General features: G+C 36.1%; 1 protein-coding gene across 28 annotated transcripts in view; it reads left to right on the top strand.

Moving 5' to 3' along the window:
- Window positions 1-18,741, top strand: part of Erc1 (ELKS/RAB6-interacting/CAST family member 1) — a 510,100-nt gene that overhangs the window by 185,071 nt on the left and 306,288 nt on the right. For 23 of the 28 annotated variants that reach the window (XR_015439770.1, XR_015439760.1, XR_015439764.1 and 20 more), the window contains one exon: window positions 18,048-18,059. The exons of the other annotated variants lie outside the window; for them this stretch is intronic. Coding sequence is in view for 17 of the 23 variants with exons in the window: in XM_087182771.1 (XP_087038897.1) it covers window positions 18,048-18,059 (12 nt within the window). In the remaining 6 variants the exon portion in view is untranslated. The remainder of the gene's footprint in view (window positions 1-18,047; window positions 18,060-18,741) is intronic. 28 annotated transcript variants of the gene reach the window in all.

Below are 18,741 nucleotides of genomic sequence, written 5' to 3'. Positions count from 1 at the left end.
GTAAGTGTTATGTAAAGCTACAGTCTTAATACTGCAATAAATTGCTGGCTGCTGCTTTTGCTACTGCTGGGGCTTGCTGGGAATTTTGCTTGATCAGAAGTAAAGAACAGCTGGTTATCCATCTAGTTATCCATCTACCAATTAAGTATTCTGCTTTTTAAAATCAGTAAATTTGTATATGTTCTTTTTGGCAAGGTTCTATATTGCTGTGTGTAATTGTTTCAGTCTTTGTTTTTAGCTCATCTATGTGATTGTTCTTATGTTGGAATGGCTTTTAAGTAGCCCCTTAACTGATAAAACTGTAGTGCTACACTACAGCATATAGAATTCATTTCTAAATAGGGCTCAGCAATCTTCTAAGTGCAAAAATAAAAACAAATTTATAGTCATTATACAGAAGAAATTTCTTATTCTTTCTGTCTTATAGTACTTATAGCAAGGATCTCCACTTTATTAAAAGGTTTAGAGTACATCAGTAAAATTTTCAAGACTGATTTTTTTGTGGTCTAGAGAAATAAATTAATAGTCCCTCCATTCATAAATGTCGGGTCTTACATAAAATAGTAGTTCCTGCCAGAAGATGGTTTAGTATTATACCACTGTCTTAATTTAGTGTTATGTCATTCCTTTATCTACTATAATTTTATTTTTATTTTTATTTTTTGGTATTGGGGATCGCACTCGGGTCCTTGCGCTTGCACAGCAGGCTGCGAAACCACTGAGCTAATTCCCTGGCCCATCTATTATAATTTTAAAAAGAGGATTAGGTGAGCACACTCCTACATCTGTAAATATAAACCTTTTCCTAATTAAGTCCAATTGCTTCTGAATTGATATTCCTTACTGTGGTGTATATCAGTTAGACTATGGACTGCAACAAGAGAGACAAAGCTAATAGAATACATATACACACAAAAACATATGGGCATATTAAGTTTATTATAAGAAGTTGTATTTCATACTTGCCAGCTAAGCAAGTCTGAAATCCTGTGGCAGACTGTTAAGAAGGGAAGATTATGAGCAGGGTGGAACAGTATAAGAACCTCCTGGGAGAACCTCAGCCCTATTTCCAACATCTAAATAATACATTCAGATTATCTGGGATAATCTCTCTTACTTAAACTGATTAGAGGCATTAATGATACCAGCAATATATATATATATACTGTACATAGATGACTATTTCAAGAAGGCCATCATCTCATGACTCTCGATAGTCTGCATAGAAGAAACCACAGTTTGAAATGTCCCTAAATAGATTTAGATTAGCTTCAGAAACTCTGAATGTACTTGAGAATTTGTCGTGTAAAATCTACATATTAAAATTTCTGTTTAGATTCATAAATAATAATCTTTTCTCTGGCATAGTGGTTAAGATATTTAGAGAGAAAGGTAATGATAAAATTCTGATAGTATTCTTTCAGATTTTCTTTACCCCTGGAAATATCCTTTTATGGCAAATATCCCAACTCCAAGTACCACAGATCAGATTCCTGAATGAATTGGGTGGGGGATTTAGCTCAGTGGTGCCCATGCCTGCCTCGCAAGCGCAAGGCCCTGAGTTTGAATCCTGGTACCAAAAAAGGAATTATTTGTTGTCTGCTCTTTTACTCAGGCTATTCCTTAAGCTAAATACTCATGTGATGGCAGGGCACTGGAGACATTGTCCCCTGAGTGATATATTGTATTTTGCCTTTGAATATTGCTTTTGTATTTGCTTTATTTCCTTTTTTTCTAATATGAAAATGCCTAATGAATCCTCAGAGTTTACTATTTGCAAAAAAATTCTTAGTTTTACTCTGATAGTCATTTTGTTTGGATTCAGCATGCCATTCAGAAAACTTTTGTATTTAGAGAATAGCAGCCATCATTTGAATATCATATAATTTAGATAGCAAGGATTGCCTTTGTTTCATATAAATTAGGAATATTCAGTGATCTAACGAATGGGTCTATATTATGTCATATAAAGAATTGAAAGAAGGGCTGGGGATTTATTTAGCTCAGTGGCTCTGCTGCCTGCCTCACAAGCGCAATGTCCCAAGTTCGATCCCCAGTACCAAAAAAAAAAAAGAACTGAAAGAAAATGTGGGTTTATTGTATTTACCTATTTGAGGGAATATAATAGTGAACAATTTAATGGATACGGATTTTTATTTGGGGGTGTGTTTCAAAATGTAGCACAGAGATTATGAGGTAGTCAGGAAAGACTTGTTTGATAAGGTAATGTTTGAATAGACTTGTGAAAGAGGGTCTCTATTCTCTTGAAGTCTTGAATCTTTAAAGAAAAATCCCAACAACTTTATCACGTCTATTCTGACCTTGTTGATTGAGATTTGAAAAATGTATATAAAACAGTCAAAATATAGAAATATTTCCTTAACCTTCAGAAATATCCCTTTACAGCAAATCTCCCAACTCCAGGTACCACAGATCTGAAGACTACTTTTTAAATTAATTTTGTACCTCATATTTACCTCCTTTCTTTCACCAAAGTTTGTGGTTTTCTGCTTTCTTTTTTTCTTAATTTGAAGTTCAGACTAGAATAGATTATATCAACAAAACACTCAATTACCCCTTTATCCTAACAATTCCAAGTTTATATAATTTCTTCATCCAGGAGCAAATCCTGAATCATTTAAGCTAATCAGGGATAATTTCTTTTCTGGTAGTAGGTATGCATTGACATATAATGCATGAGTGATTTGAAAAACCAGAGAAGCTTCTGGGAATAATTTTTACATGAGAAAGACTTGCAAAAAGAAAAGTGACCTCTTTCTCCTAAACATTTTTATGACTGGATGTTGTGCCCAGAATTGCTGAAGCTATTGTCTACCAGCCTATGGTGAAGCCACATCCAGAAGGTGACAGAGTCAAGAAAACCATAGAGAGGCACGGATTAGAACCCAAGGAACTATTTCTCAAGCTACCCTCTATACTTCTCAATATGTGAGATAGTGAATTTTCTTATATTTAAGACATTTTGAATCAGGATTTTCTGTTATTTGCAGCCAAATGCATTGAATCTATTGTAGCTAATTACATACTTGTTTTTTCCTGTAATAGAAACTATCACTAAAAAGTCAGGGATCTTTGATAAGTCAAATAAAAATTGCAACTATCAGGAACAAAAGCAAAATAAGGGCTCTAATCAAAATTTGGCCTCTTTGTCTAATACTAATATATATTTCTTCTAAAAATCAGGAGTGATTTCCCTCACTATGCCTGTTTTGGTTCTTAATTAAAATAAAGCACCAGCCTGTGCCAGATATGGTGGAATACACCTGTAATACCAGGACTGTAGGAAGCTGACACAGTAGGATTGCAAGTTCAAGCACATCCTGGGCAACATACAGATTTAGCCAGACCCTGTCTCAGTTTTTAAAAGAGGAGAGCTGGAGATGTGGTTCACAGTGAAGGTCCTGGGTTCAATTTCCAACACATACACAAAAAAAGTGCAGTAATGTGAAGGTGCAGTTAAACCAGTTGTTTATTGTACTGTGCCATTATTTTCATATATATTCACACAGGTTTCAATCCTAATATTCTTTGTTTAGTCCTCTTTTTTTTCCATTATCTCACCCCACCCCACCCCACCCAAATGCTTGGAAAAGATTACATCCTTTTATCTTTTGGAAGAGGCACATACAGAAGATTTTTGCCTACAGGCAGGTAACTTCATTAATTTTTTCAAAATTTTTATTACCATGTTTGCAGTGCATAATGATTACAGTCATCCTGGGGAGTTGGTATATATACATAAACACATTGTAATTCTTTTTACATCCCCCTCCCTTCTCCCTTCATCTCATAGTTATGTTAGAATTACAGAAGATCTATCTCCCTGCTCCCTGCTATCTTTTATTTTCCTCTTTAATTTATTTATAGTTTGGGTTTCTTACCATGTGTTTTTTAAGTTTGTATAACTGATTTATTTCACTTAGCATGATGATCTCAAGATGCATCTACTTTCCTACTGACTGAAATATATCATTTTAGTAGCAAAGTAGGACTTCATTATGATAAATGCCACATTTTCTTTAACCAGTCATCTGTTGGTGGGCATTGAGGCTGTTCCCCATCTTCACCGATTATGAGTTGTGCTGCTATAAATATGGATATGCATGTATCACCGTAATGTGATGTCTTTAACTTTTTCAGGAAGATATACAGAAGTGGAATAGCTGGAACCTCTAGTTTTAGTTTTTTTGAGGAATCTCCATGCTGATTTCCATAATAGTTACACTAGTTTACATTCCCACCAAAAATGTCGAAGGGTTTCTTTTTCCCCACATCCTCCCCAGCATTTGTTATTATTTGATTTCTTGATGACAGCCTTTCTTTCTGGAGTAAGATGGAATCTCCATGTTTGTTTTGTTTGCATTTCTCTAATGGTCAGGAATATTGAACATTTTTTATGTATTTATAAATTTGTATTGTAGCAGAAGTGGCTGCATTTCACTCTGAACTATTTGCATTACTCTTTTTTTTGTAAGTTATTTTTGTCTTTTTGCAGAAATATTGAAAAATTGCTACATATTTTGTGTCCCAGGCTCATTTGTTCCACTTTTTATGCACCAAGTAGATCGAATCTCGCAAACTTTTATGAAATTTGTTTAATAGTTTTATTTCTTAATTTTAATTACTTTGTACATGATAGCTTTAGTTTGTATTTTCTGCAAACGGTTCATATGTAGTTTTTATTATAAAGACAAGGAGGCTGAGGCCCAGAGATGTGAAATGACTGTATCACATGTTAGGTAGTAGCAGAGTTGTGCAGGGTCTGTCTCTTCCTTTCTTCTTTGGAACATCCTGTGTTCCCTTTTCATTAATATTCTCAGCTCTTAAGATAGGATGTGATCCAGAGGCTGTTGCCTGTGGTGCTTGCTGATGCCAGTGTTTTTCTCATATCCTGGAATGCCCTCTTGGACAGGTTATTTAAGGAATTTACAGATGGGCCAATTTGCTGCCAGGTGCCACTTTGTGTTACTCTTAGCTCAGTGTGGGCTCTGTTTAATGAATACTTCTGGCCCCAGGAGACTAAGACTCTAGTGATTTAGTAAATGTCATTTATTTTGTAGATGATGCCAGCCGTGGCTTTCTTTCACAGCTTGTTCAGTGGCTAGAAATTCTGTTGATGAGGTCTTAACATAGAATCAATCATAGAACAGGGACTTATTCCTGAACTTTGGACTCTTAAGTCTCTGGTCTTTTCATTTTGAGTCCAATATTAAGTGATAGTGGCTTGAGAGGTCATTTAAGTAGAAGGTAATTTTAAATCCTGGACTGTAAGAGCTAGTGTAGAGCAAGATAAAAAATGAACATTAAAAGCCAGGGTATTGTACTCCTATGACTATTCTGAGTAAGACAGGAATAGACATTATTTCAGCCTATAAAGTGAATTGGATGAGATCCGAATCAAATTCAACGGTTAGGTTCAATGTTGAGCTTATGGGGAAATTTGATTCAGTTTGTGACCAGAACAGTGGAAAGAATTAAGTTCCTGAACTGAGGCACCCTGCAGTTTTATTGGATGATAGTTCCAATTTTAGGTTTGATATTGTTAAAAGAATGAACATTTTTCTTACAAACTGGAAGCTAAACTTAGAAGATAATGCTTTTTTTTTTCTTATTTACCTTGTTTGTGGGAATCTGATCTGTTTTAACTGTAGCCTTTCTTAAAGTTTGCACCTTTCAGTAGTTTCACTTTTAGTTACTTATGCTTCTCCTGTAGTATTTATTACATTCTGTCCTGTGACTACACATTATATACACATTAAAAAACAGAGGTAGTCCTTTTTTTCTCATCCACTAATAAACCATCTCAGGTATCAGCCTATCACTTGTAATATTCATACCCTTTAGAAATGAAAAATATGGAGGTTCAGCAGTCTTTTATACTTTTATATTTATGTTGAATATATTAATTTTAGCTGAACATGGTGATGCACACCTGTAATACCAGGACCTGGGAGGCTAAGGCAGAAAGATTTCCATGATTTCAAGGCCAGCCTGTGCTACATAGATCGTTCAAGGCCAGCCTGAATTACATTGCAAATATAGCACCCATAAATTACAGAAATGACCAGTGTGAAGACAGGGTTTCTGAAATCAAGGACAAAATGATAAAGTACAGTGAATTACTCTGAGAAGCCTTAAAAATGATGAGTATAAGAAAAATTCATCTAACAATTATTAGACAAGAAGAAGATCAACCTAAAGCTAATTGGAGTTAAAGAGAAACTGAAAGGTACCATACATGGAATAATACATTTCTTTACAGATATCATAAGAGAAGACTTCCCAAGTACAAGGAAATAATTCAACATACACGTAAGTAAGGCTTACAGAGTACCAATTACAATGAAAAAAAGAAGCTCCTTGCAACACATTATAATTAAAAGACCAGATGTCCAACAAAATAATAGAATTTTAAAAGCTGTCAGAGAAAAACAAAATGACATATAAAGGTATATCCTTTAGAATTATGGCAGAGTTCTCAACACAAACTTAAAAGGCCCAAGCCATTAAGTGAAATACAGTATTTCAGTCCCCAAAAACAAATAGCTTCTAAGCCAAATTAACATATCCAGCAAATTTTCTCTCGAAATAAATGGAGAAATAAGGACTTTCCATGAAAAAGGACGACTCAAGAGGTTTGTGAATACCAATGTAACACTCCAGTAAACACTGAAGCATATCTTAGACAGATATGATGAAGCCAACAAAGTCTAAAATCCAGATGGAATGAACACATCAAGCAAGACAAAAAGATAAAAAAAAAAAAAAAAAAACAAGTCATCAGCAAGGAAAGAGCACATTAACAGGAATTAATCAACATCTCTCAGTAATAACTCTCAATGTCAGTGGCCTCACTTCCCCAATTAAAAGATGCAGATAGGACTACTGGATCAAAACCCAGAATCCAGCAGTCTATTGCATTTAGGAAACTAATCCAAAAAGATAGTAAAAGGATGGAAAACAGTATTTCATGCACCAGAACTCCAAAAACAAGCAGGGGTAGTAGCAATTGTACTCTCAAGAGTAAATTTCAAGATAAAACTGATCAGAAGGGATAAAGAAGGTCAGTATGTATAAGTTAAGGGAATAATCTAACAAGAAGGAGTAGCACTTGTAAATATAAATACACCAAATACTGGAGCACCTGTCTTTATAAAATACATACTTAACACAGTCATAGTGGGTGATCTCAGTACCTCACATTTGCAAAGAGATAGATCAAATGAACAAAATAAATCAGAACTAAGCCATACCCTTGAACATATGGACTTACCGGATAGCTGCAGAATATTCTACTCTACCACAACAGAATACACATTCTCTGCAGCACACAAAACTTTCTCCAAAATAGACTACATACTAGCCTATGAAACCTGCTTAGATATAAAAGAATCACAATCATCCTGTGTTTACTATCAGACTATAGTTATGAAATTAGAAAGCGATCACAGAAAAAAATCAAAGAAAATTAAGAAACACCTGGGTACTTAATTATACACTCCTGAACACCCAGCGGGTCACAAAAGAAATCAAGGAAGAAATGAAACAATTTCTAGAAGCAAACAACAGTGGCAGTACAACACAACAGAAACCATGGAACACAATGAAAGCAGTTCTAGGAGAGACTATAGTAATCAATACATTAGAAAAAACTTAATAAGGAACCTGAAAAACTCAAGCCCAAACCTAAATTAAGGAAGGAAATCATGAAGCTCAAACGTGAAATCAATGAAATTGAGACCAAAAAAAAAAATAGAAAGTGTAGGAACCAGCCTACAAGTTCGAACCTGACCAAGGGGTGATAAGGATGAAAAATAAAGAGACACAGAAACAGGTTAAAATCTGGGGGACCAAGGGACTCATTCATGTCTCCCTTCCACATAGAGCCCTAAATGACTGGCACACCTTCATTTTATTCACTTAAACACTGCCACAAGCAATTAGGATTCCACAGGATTCATCTGTCTCCCACCTTCCATGGTGGTACTTTGGGTAAATAACTTAACCTCAGGTGTTTTTACTTTTCCCTGCAGTGTGTTAGCATGATTGCATGCCCTCTTTCTTCTCAGTGCTCACCGAGGAGGCCGAGTAGACCTCATTCTTTTCATCTGGCTTCCCATAAGAACGAATCCAAGAACACCTCTGAAAAAATAAACAAAATAGGTAAACCCTTAGCCAAATTTACCAAAAGAGAGAAAAACACATCGATCCATTTAGAAATGAAAAATGTGAAATCACAATGGACACCATTGCAATCCAGAGGAAAATAACTTCAATGAAAAGACTGCATTCCAACAGATTGGATTATCTTGAAGAAATGAACAGATTTCTAGATGCATACAAATTACCAAAACTAAACTAAGAAGACATAAAAATTTTGAACAATTCAGTAACAATCAGTGAAATTCAGGAAGGTATATATATAAAAAAAAACAACCTACCTACTAAGCAAAGCCCAGAACCTGATAGATTCACTGCTGAATTCTACAAAACCTTCAGGATGTTGTGTCACCAATACTCTTGAAACTCTTGAATGAAATTTAAAGGGAAGGAGTTCTTCCATACTCATTTCTGGAAGCCAATGTCATTCTGATCCCCAAACCAGCCAAAAACCCAAGTAAAGCAGAAAACTATGGACTAATCTCCTTAATGAACATAGATGCAAAAATCCTCTGCAAGATATTAGTGAATAGAATGCAACATATCATCAAAAAGATCACACATCATGACCCTGTAGGTTTCATTCCAAGGTTGCAAGGATAGTTCAGCATACACAAATCAATAAATGTATTATACCACATATATGGAAGCAAGGACAAAAATCGTATGATGGTATCATAGGATGTAGAAAACTTTTGATAAAATCTAACACCCCCTTCATGATAAAAATTCTGAAGCAAATAAGTATAGAAGGACCTTCCCTGAATCCGATAAAAGCCACTTATGACAAAACAATGGTCAGCATTGTATGACATGGGGAAAAACTGAAAGCATTTCCCCTAAAGTCAGAAACAAGACAGCAATGCTAACTTCACCACTTCTGTTCTAGTTCTTGAAACACTTGCCAGAGCAATCAGGCCAGAGAAAGAAATAAAAGATACATATAGGAAAGGAGGAAATCAAATTATTATTTGCAAATTACATAATACTCTCCATGGAAGAACCAAAGAATTCCACCAAGAAACTTAGAATTAATAACCAATTTCATCAGTGTAGCATAATACAACATCAACTCACAAAAATCGAAAGCATCTGTGTATACCAATAATGAACTCAGTGACAGATTAGGGAAGCAGTACCATTCACAGTGGCATCAAGAAAAATTAAATACCTGGAAATTAACATAACCAAGGAAGTGAGAGACCTTTACAACAAAAACTATAGTACTTTGAAAAAGGAGATTGAAGAGGACATCAGAAAATGCAGAGATGTCCCCTGTTCCTCAGTAGGCGGAAACAGAATTATCAAAATGGCCATACTCCTAAAACTGATATACAGATTTAATGCAAGCCCAATGGAAATACTAACAGCATTCCTCACAGAACTAGAGAAAACAATCCTACAATTCATATAGAACCTGGAGAGACCCTAAATAGCAAAAGCAATCCTGGGCAACAAGAACAAAGCAGGGGGCATTACTATACTTGACTTAAAGTTATAGTACAGGGGCTGGGGATTTAGCTCAGTGGTTCCGCTGCCTGCCTCGAAAGCACAAGGTCCTGAGTTCGATCTCTGGTACCCGTGCCCCCCCTCCCCCCAAAAGTTATAGTAGAAAGCAGCTGTGATTAAAAACAGCATGGTATTGGCACAAAAACAGACTATTGGTGGGATAGACTAGAGGATATAGAAACATCTCCAGACATCTGAAGGTACAGTCAAAGCTTGGATTATAAGTAATTTGATCTGTGAGTGTTCCGAAATATGAGGAAATATTTCTAAGAAATTTTAACTCGATTAACGAGCAGTGTCTTGGAATATGAGTAGTATGTCATGCCAAATGTCACATGCTCACAACTGGTTCCTCTTTCTCTCTCTACTTTGATATAGAAGTGCTTTGGATTACAAGTGGAATGAATTATTTTCACAAACCAGAGTTTCACTGTATTTATCTTTGACAAAGGGGCCAAAGCACAAGATAGCCTATTTAACAAATTGTGCTGTGAAAACTGGCTGTTTTCAGAAGATTGAAGCTAGACCCATTCCTCTCACCATTTAGCAAACTAAAAATAGATCAAAGATCTAAATATTAAAACAGCAACAATGAACCTACAGGAAGATAAAATATGTAAAACACTTGAAGTCATGTATCGGTAAGGACTTTCTGAATAGAATTTCAACTGCAGAAATGACAGCAAGAATCAACAAATGGGGCGATACCAAGTTGAAAAGCTTCTGTCCAGCAAATGAAATAATCAGCAGAATGAAGAGACAAAAAAATTTTGCCAGCTAGTCATCACACAGAAGACTAATATCTAGAATACATAAAGAATTTTAAAAACTACCCAAAATACAAGACCCAGTTTAAAAAAGGGCAACTGAAATGGATACAGAATTCTCAAAAGACCTACAAAAGTTCAATAAACACATGAAAAAAATATTCAACACCTTTGGCCATTAAAGAAATGAAAATTAAAGCAACACAGTGAAAGAATGACAGTCATCAAGAAATCAAATAATAAATGCTGGTGTGGCTGTGGTGAAAAAAATCCTTCTACATTGTTGATGGGAATGTAAACCAGTACAGTCATTATGGAAATCAGTATGAGATTTCTCAAAGAACTAAAAGTAAAAATTCCATTCAACCCAGCAACGTCCCTTCTAGGTATTTTCCCAGAAGAGCTAAAGATATCATATTACATTGATACATGAATACCAATGTTTATAGCAGCACAGTTTATAGTAAGTATATCTTGGAAGCCTTCTGTATGTCCTTCAACAGATGAATGGTTTAAAAAATGTGGAATTTATATACAGTGGAATTTTATTCAGCCGTAAAGAAGAATAATTTTTTGACATTAGTAGGAAAATTTATATACCTGGAAAATACAATGTAAAGTGAAATAAATCAGAAACACAGGCTTAAATACCATATGGTATCTCATTTGAATAAGGCAAAGTGTAAATAAAGAATTGATTGAAGGAAACCAGGAGATAGACATTTTGCAAATGGGAAGCATTCTAAGAGACTGAGGGCAAGGGGAGAAGAGGGAGAAGAAGGAGAAATAAAAAGATTTAAGATGTATCGTGTACCAAATACCACAATGAATGTAAACATTATATATTGTAAACATGAACTAAAAAAAATAATACATGCAAAAAGGAGAAAGAATCTAGAGATGGAGGGAGGGACGGAGGTGTTTTTTTTTTGAGTGAAGATGTGTTGATGTACGTGTACCTACTCCCTAAGATGAACAAAAACTTCATGTATTGCAAACATGTAATAAAATAAAAATCAAAACCAAAATATTTTTATATTTGTTTCATCTCTTAATGTTACTATATCAATATTATATGTAAATGTACACTATGTGTACATACAATTTTTCTTCTGTAAATGTGTAATAAGTACATTCATAACATATTTTTATGTTATGAAAACATGCATAACATTTTTATTTAATACAATTCATTAGGATTACTTTTAGATTTATAGGTTAAACCAAAGTATTGATAACTCTTTCCCTTTTTTGGTCACAAATACCAATCCTAACTTTGTTTCCATATTTTAACATCTTTGAAATTGGGATGTACCTATATGTAATGGCATGACATAACTTAATTGGTATAATTTTCTTTCTTTCTCTGATATTTAAAATAATGGTTCATCTTCTGTCTTTAGTGAATTGATATATGTTAAGAGAGTGAATGAAATTGTTTATTAAATGTAGGAGTAGAAGAATATAGTATTTCTAAATTAGTGTTTTATTGAATATTCCATTTTGTTTATGTATTTTATTTTTGACAGTTCTGGGGATTAAACCTAGGGCCTCAAGCATGGTAAACAAATGCTCTATCACTGAGCTAGACCCTCTAGCTCTTTTTATTTTATTTTTAGACAAGAAGTCACTAAGTTACCCAGGCTGGCCTCAAACATGAGATCCTTCTGTCTCAGCCTCCCAAGTAGCGGCAATTACAGTCATATTCCACTATACCTGACAGTGCGTTCTATTTTAAATACATGTGCAAACAAATGAGTATATTTCCTATAATAATTAGATATTTGACTTTTTGCCTACATCCTGGGTTTCTTTAGGTTTATCTAAAAAATTATGGTTAGAGGCCCTCATTAGGAAAATAAGCTCTATATTTCAGACTATTTTATACTGGAATTATATTTAGGTATAATTTAGGTAACATTATATTTAGTTATCTATGACATGATGCCACCTGAAAATGTAAAACTAGGTATTTACACTTCTACCTGTGAATATTTTTCTTTAAACATACCCTAAATTGATACTGAATTTAATGTCTTCAAAGATCTTCTATATAGAATTGAGCTGTATATAGCTTTGGCATAAATTGCTATATAATTCATGAGGAAAATGATTGCTTAGAGAAGAATTCCCTTTTATTTATTTATTTTTTTTGAAAGTAAAACAGACTTTCATTAGTCTGGCCAGACGGCACTCCCAAAGCAAAGCAGCCTAGAGGGGCAACTGGCTCAGAGTCCGAGGCTGTTTCCACAAGGGGCCGCAGAGAAAGTTAGCAAGCAGAACCCACAGAAAAGAGAAAAAAAATGTTGATGGTCAAAAAATGCTTGCAGACTGTCCCATAGACAGCTGTGTCCAGAACATCGGCCTCGGACAAACAAGGAGACGGGCAACCCACCTAGGAACTCTATGCCTGCCACAGACTCCATCCTGTGTCCCAGAACCAATAAGCATCTTTAACCATTAACTCACATTCAATCACAATTGGGGCTAGGGGAGTTTTACCATTACAAAGCTATGCAGTCCCACACTCCCCACCGACCCCACAGCCCAAGCAATCCCACGCACAGATGCAGGCATCCATTGCACACAACAACATGACAACAGCAAGCATACACACACAACCACAATGACAAGAAAAAGCTGCCCCAACCATTGTAGGTTGGGCAGCCATCTAGCTAGTCATTGGAACAAGTCCCAGCCATCTTTATGATGTACCCTTTGAGCCAGGTCTTTTAATTGTTTAACCTTTTCTTTGATTTTTGGACTATTGTCAGTCAGATTGAAACAACACATATTTTTTATTTTCTCACAACCTTGGTGGTGGAAGAGCAACAAATAGTCTATTGCTGCCCTATTATCCAAGATTGCCTGTCTGTGTTCCTGTAACTCCCGGTTAATTAATGCCAAGGCTGATGAGGCAGCATTCAACCCTTGGAGCACTCTGCATGTTAATTTTTGCACTGCCTTTTTAGCACGGACTCCTATGGAAGGCAGAGCAACAAAAGATGCTATCACAGTTATCACTTCAGCATCTGTCAACAGACCAATATTATCATCACATCCTGGTGCAGTATAGGGTGACCAACATTTAGTCCTATTTGGCACAATCAGATCAGTTCTATCTGGTAAAACTACGGCTAGACGACTCAAGCAGCAACGGTTCTTGGTCAAATTGGCTGGAATATAATTGACAGTCACTCCTTCACAGGTATAAAACCATCCTGTTGGCAGGGAGATATGGCAATTGTTATATACAACCTTTTGCTTTATATGGCAGGGGATCCCTTCAGATCATTTTATTCTCAGACACTTGGTTGCACAATCTACATACATAGCACATTGGGTATTATTTGACATAATTATCCTGGGTGTATACAATTTGACAGCATTTTTAGGCTTATGATATGAGGGATGCCCCCAATTGTAACTATCTTTATAAGTGAGATTTTTCCCTGGGATATCTTTAAACAGGGTATAGGGCTGTATTAAACTTAAAGGGGTACACACTGGAATGAGACAGCTTCCTAATACATAATGGAAATTTACATCAATATTTAGACAGAATTCAGACAGATTAAGCGATTTTGTCAATTGAACCCATACATTTCCGGTGTGGTCCAGTTTTCTTGGGGGCAGTACCGCCAGTGTCCCAGAGAATATTATCATGAATGAGAAATATCTCCAACCCGCCCCAGTCTCAGCTTTTGGTCACCTGGTTGGCTGATAACCTTCCATTTGTCCTTCGTGACGTCATCGGGGGGTCCTGCCTTCAGATGGTTGTGATGTATCCAGGCAGAATGTCCAGCTACCTTTACTGTCAAGGGAGTTGACAGGAGAATAGGAACCAGTCCCTTTCAGCGTGGCTCTAGGGTCTTGGAATCAAACCTGTGAATAAAAACCAAATCTCCCGGCTTATAGGGTAAAGGTTGCAAAGGTTTTTCATTGGAACCAGGCATAGTCTTTTGTAATTTATCATGTAGCTCCGACTGAAGCTGATGGACTGTTTTTAAGGATTTAAGGAGTTGAAGGTGGGAAAGCTTTTCCTTTAATTCTACATCTACTAACAGGATGATTGGGGGAGATCGTCCATAAACAATCTGGAAGGGAGACAGATCCAGGGGAGGCTTAGGAGTGCACCTAGTTCGGAGGAGGGCAAAAGGGAGAAGTTCTACCCAACCTAGTTCAGTCTCCAAGCATAATTTAGTCAGAATTTCCTTTAAAGTTCGATTTGCTCTTTCTACCTGTCCTGAGCTTTGAGGCCTATAGACACAGTGTAGATTCCACTTTATTTTAAGGATATTACTAATTAATTTAGATATCTTAGCTGTAAAGGCTGGACCATTGTCGGACCCCAGAGCTAAGGGCAAGCCGAAATGGGGAACTATTTCTGTCAAGAGCCTTTTGACTGTTATTTCAGCTGTCTCCCTCCTAGTGGGGTATGTTTCTATCCATCCTGAAAAGGTATCCACAAAAACTAACAAATATTTATACCCATACATGTCAGGCTTCATTTCAGTAAAGTCCAATTCCCAATGCTCTCCTGCAGCTAAACCTCTGTGTCGGACCCCGGGGGGCCCGGTCACCCGATTTGCATTTACCTTGAGGCAAGTGGGACACCGTTTCACCATGTCCTGGGCCCTTTGGGCCAACCCCTCGCTGACGAAATGGGGTCGCAGGGCAGCCATCATCCTCCTCTCGCTGAGGTGGGTGGACTCACACAGTTTGCGCAACAACGTGTCTGCTACAGCGGCGGGGAGCACCACCTCTCCATCATGTGTCATCTACCACCCATGTTTTCCTTGAGTCCAGTGCCTCCTGTTCATTTCTGCCACCTCTTTATCTGTGTATTCAGGTTTTTCTGGGAGCACCGGCGTGGGTAGCAGAACCAGTTGCTTCCCCACTGATTTTTGGGCAGCTTGTTTTGCCGCTCCATCAGCAGCATTATTACCAGTTATCTCGGGGCTAGACCCCTTTTGGTGCCCACGGCAATGGATGATGGCAACCTCTGGGGGCATCCAGATGGCTTGCAGCAATGTCAATATCTCAGTCTTGTTTTTAATTTCCTTTCCTTTGGAGGTCAGCAGCCCTCTATTCTGATAAATCTCCCCATCCACTTGGGTGGTGGCAAAAGCACAATGGCTATCAGTGAATATATTTATCCTTTTTCCTTTTCCCAATTTCAGAGCCTTAGTCAAAGCAATCAGCTCAGCCCTCTGTGCTGATGTCCCTTAAGGTAGCCCCTGCTCCCATTCCACCTGTTGGTCCTGGTTGACCACCGCCGCCCCAGCACACCGTACACCATCACGCACGAAACTGCACCCATCAGTGTAGAGCATTGTCTCTGTGCGGGGGAGGGCCTGGTCCATTAAATCCGGATGCCCTCCCCCCAAGTTTTCACAGAATTCCCTTTTAAATTTATGATTGTGCATATTCAATCTATGAAGTACAGTATCAGAGAACTACTCTTAATGTAATTGATGTAGAAGGGAAATGCTGCTGGTAATTGTGCAGAGTCATGTAATACATGTTTTGCTTTGAGGAGAATGTGCTTTAAAAAATAAGAACCACCTAAAAGGGAAAGATGCTGAATTATTACAACTGAAGATGACTGATTCTTTATCTGATCTTGCTTGCTTCTGCTTGCTGTCTGGAGAAGCTGCCTTTTTTTCTTTTCCTTCCTTTTGATCAGTTTCACTGATTTCATTTAATAGGAAAATACACTACATAGCTTTGCATAGTCATTTCTATTATGCCGTCATCCCAAAGTTCCTTGTGGGGACAGCACCTCATAATTTGTTACTATTCTTTTACTGGAATATTTTTAGTGTCTTCCTTAATTTTTTGCTTAAATGTGTGAACATTAGAAATATATACATTTATTCCTTGTGTAGAATATTTTCCTCTTAAATTTATTCCTTAAGAGTTACAGCTTGATGCTAAGGTGAAATATGATTCCTGAGCAACAAAATTGATGAAATATGATTAAAGTTGCTCACTTTTGGAAGGGAGACCTCAATTTTTTTCCCTGTAGATTTACTCATATTGTGCATAAAGTCTTGCATCTATAGCAGATTTCACTTATATCAATAGTGATCTAAAATTATTCTAACTTTCTATATCATAACCACAAAAACACATCACTAAGAACAATCATTTAGAGATTGGCCTTTTTTTGCCTTTGGACATTGTCAGCTTTTGACACTGTCTTGTATATGCTAAAGTTCCACAGAATTTTATAAATTCTTAAAGGACTATTATAGAGCAGATAAAATTTGCCCACATGATATGTAAGCAGACCCACATCCTTATCCTGAACTTGCCACTAACCCTCTGTGTGACTGTGAGCATGTTACTTTTCTGTTTTTCACTTCTTCATTTTATATAACGGGAGTAATAAGTATTATCCTCCTTTTAAAAATTCTCATGACTTCTAAAACCTTGCTTATAAATGTGTGCTGAATTGGACTTGTGTACCACTTCAGTATGTTTTTTAAAATATTAAGGTACAAATTAAAATCATGTTTGCATTTAAGAAATAAACCTTTTAATTTCAATTATTTTTTAGTTTTTTTAAAACAAGGCCTCACTGTGTAGTCCAAGGCTGATTTTGAAGTCACTAGGTAGTCCATGCTGGCCTCAAACTCATGGCAATCCTCTTGCCTCAGCCACCCAAATGTTGGGATTACAAGTGTGCAACACCATACCTGGCTGTTTTCAATCTTTTGAAGTAAAAATTTAGATCATGAAGACAATCTGGATGGCACTGACCGATAGAAATCTTAACTATTGAAAGATAATTTCAGTGAAATTAATTTTTTAAAAAGAGAAGATTGCCTGTTCTTATATAAAAGGCAATAATGAATTATAGGGGTTTCATGCTGTGTAGGAATATTAAGCATGACTTTGTTGCAGTTTCTACTGTTGAGCCACACTGGGAATGCCTTGATGCTTATAGATCCATACGTGTTCATTATTGTCTTTAGATTGCACCATTCAAGGATTTTGTAGATTTGAAGTGGTTGTAATTAGGGAAAAGTGCTTTTTGAAAATTTACGAAAATAATTTCAGATTCTTCCATGTAAATTAAAGTTCTATATTCTACAGACTAACTGAAGCTGCCGATGTTTTTCTGCTTTTTCTTTTTTTGGTTAACTTGAATCCTTTTAGTGGAATGGAGTAGATAAAGCACTAGTAAGTCACATGATGATGGAGGTATACGAAATAGCTAATTATGTTTGTGAAATCATTTAATTCTAGTTCTAGTTAAATGAGAGGAAAATGTTTAACCTTCTCTTCTTAATGTTTAAGAAATTGCTTTTACTGCTGTTCCAGGAAATGATAAAGTTTAGACAAAAATTTTTCTTTAAGAAACTTTTAAAGTATGATGGTGTAATCTAATAATAAAATTCACTTGTTGAGTGTTGAGAATCTGAAATTACTGATTTTAGTGCCTGTGCCGAATCTTTGTGACCCTGTTTCTTTATTTCTGTGCTTTGTATTTTGTCTATGTCTATGAATAATAATAATTTTCAATATTAATTGTTTCTAACTTTCTCTTGCATTTCTTCTTGGATTTGCTGTTCCCTTCAGTCTCACCTCAAGGTCAGTATGCTTGCACTAAAACAGAGATAATGTAATTATTGGAGCATTGTTTATTAACATTATCTTCAACACTGACAGGGAACTAAAAATGACAGAACTTACTCAGGAAAGAAATGTCTAGAAATCTAGTTATGAGTGGATAGAATGTCAGGAATATTAGTGGTATCAGAAAACTGGATCCAAATTTTTTGCTTGAATCACAATCAGCGAGGAAGAATCATAGTAATTTGGATTTTTTGAGAGAACTGTTTACATATTCTCTCAAAATAAGGGCAATAAGGAAGACAAAAATTTGTTTCATGTTTAGTTATCATTTCGTCAGAGGTGTTTTTGGCTGTTAGCAGGGTAAAGTACAGCAAGAGGGATGGAGGGAAAGTAGACACAGTCTATGAATTTATATACAGTCTGAAATTGTTCCACCAGTCTTCATATATATATATATACCCTTTATACTTTGGTTTTGTTTTGTTTTCTGATTCTGCTAAATGGTAGAACTAGTAAAAACAAAAATAACAACCACTGCTGCTATTTATATACACCTCTCAGCTGACAACCCAGCCCAGTTTATTAAATAAATGGAGCTTTGAGGGATCAGCAGTATCAAAAATTATATCTATACACATCTTTACAGTTGCTGGTTTCAACAGAACTAGTGTTCCAGTTCTTTTCCAAAACTAATTAT

This window comes from Heterocephalus glaber, unplaced genomic scaffold (genome assembly GCF_053883595.1).
Source record: "Heterocephalus glaber isolate CG9 unplaced genomic scaffold, H.glaber_assembly_v1.0 deba00000281, whole genome shotgun sequence".
Taxonomy (NCBI): Eukaryota; Metazoa; Chordata; class Mammalia; order Rodentia; family Bathyergidae; genus Heterocephalus; species Heterocephalus glaber.
This window is presented reverse-complemented; position numbering and strand designations above follow the sequence as displayed.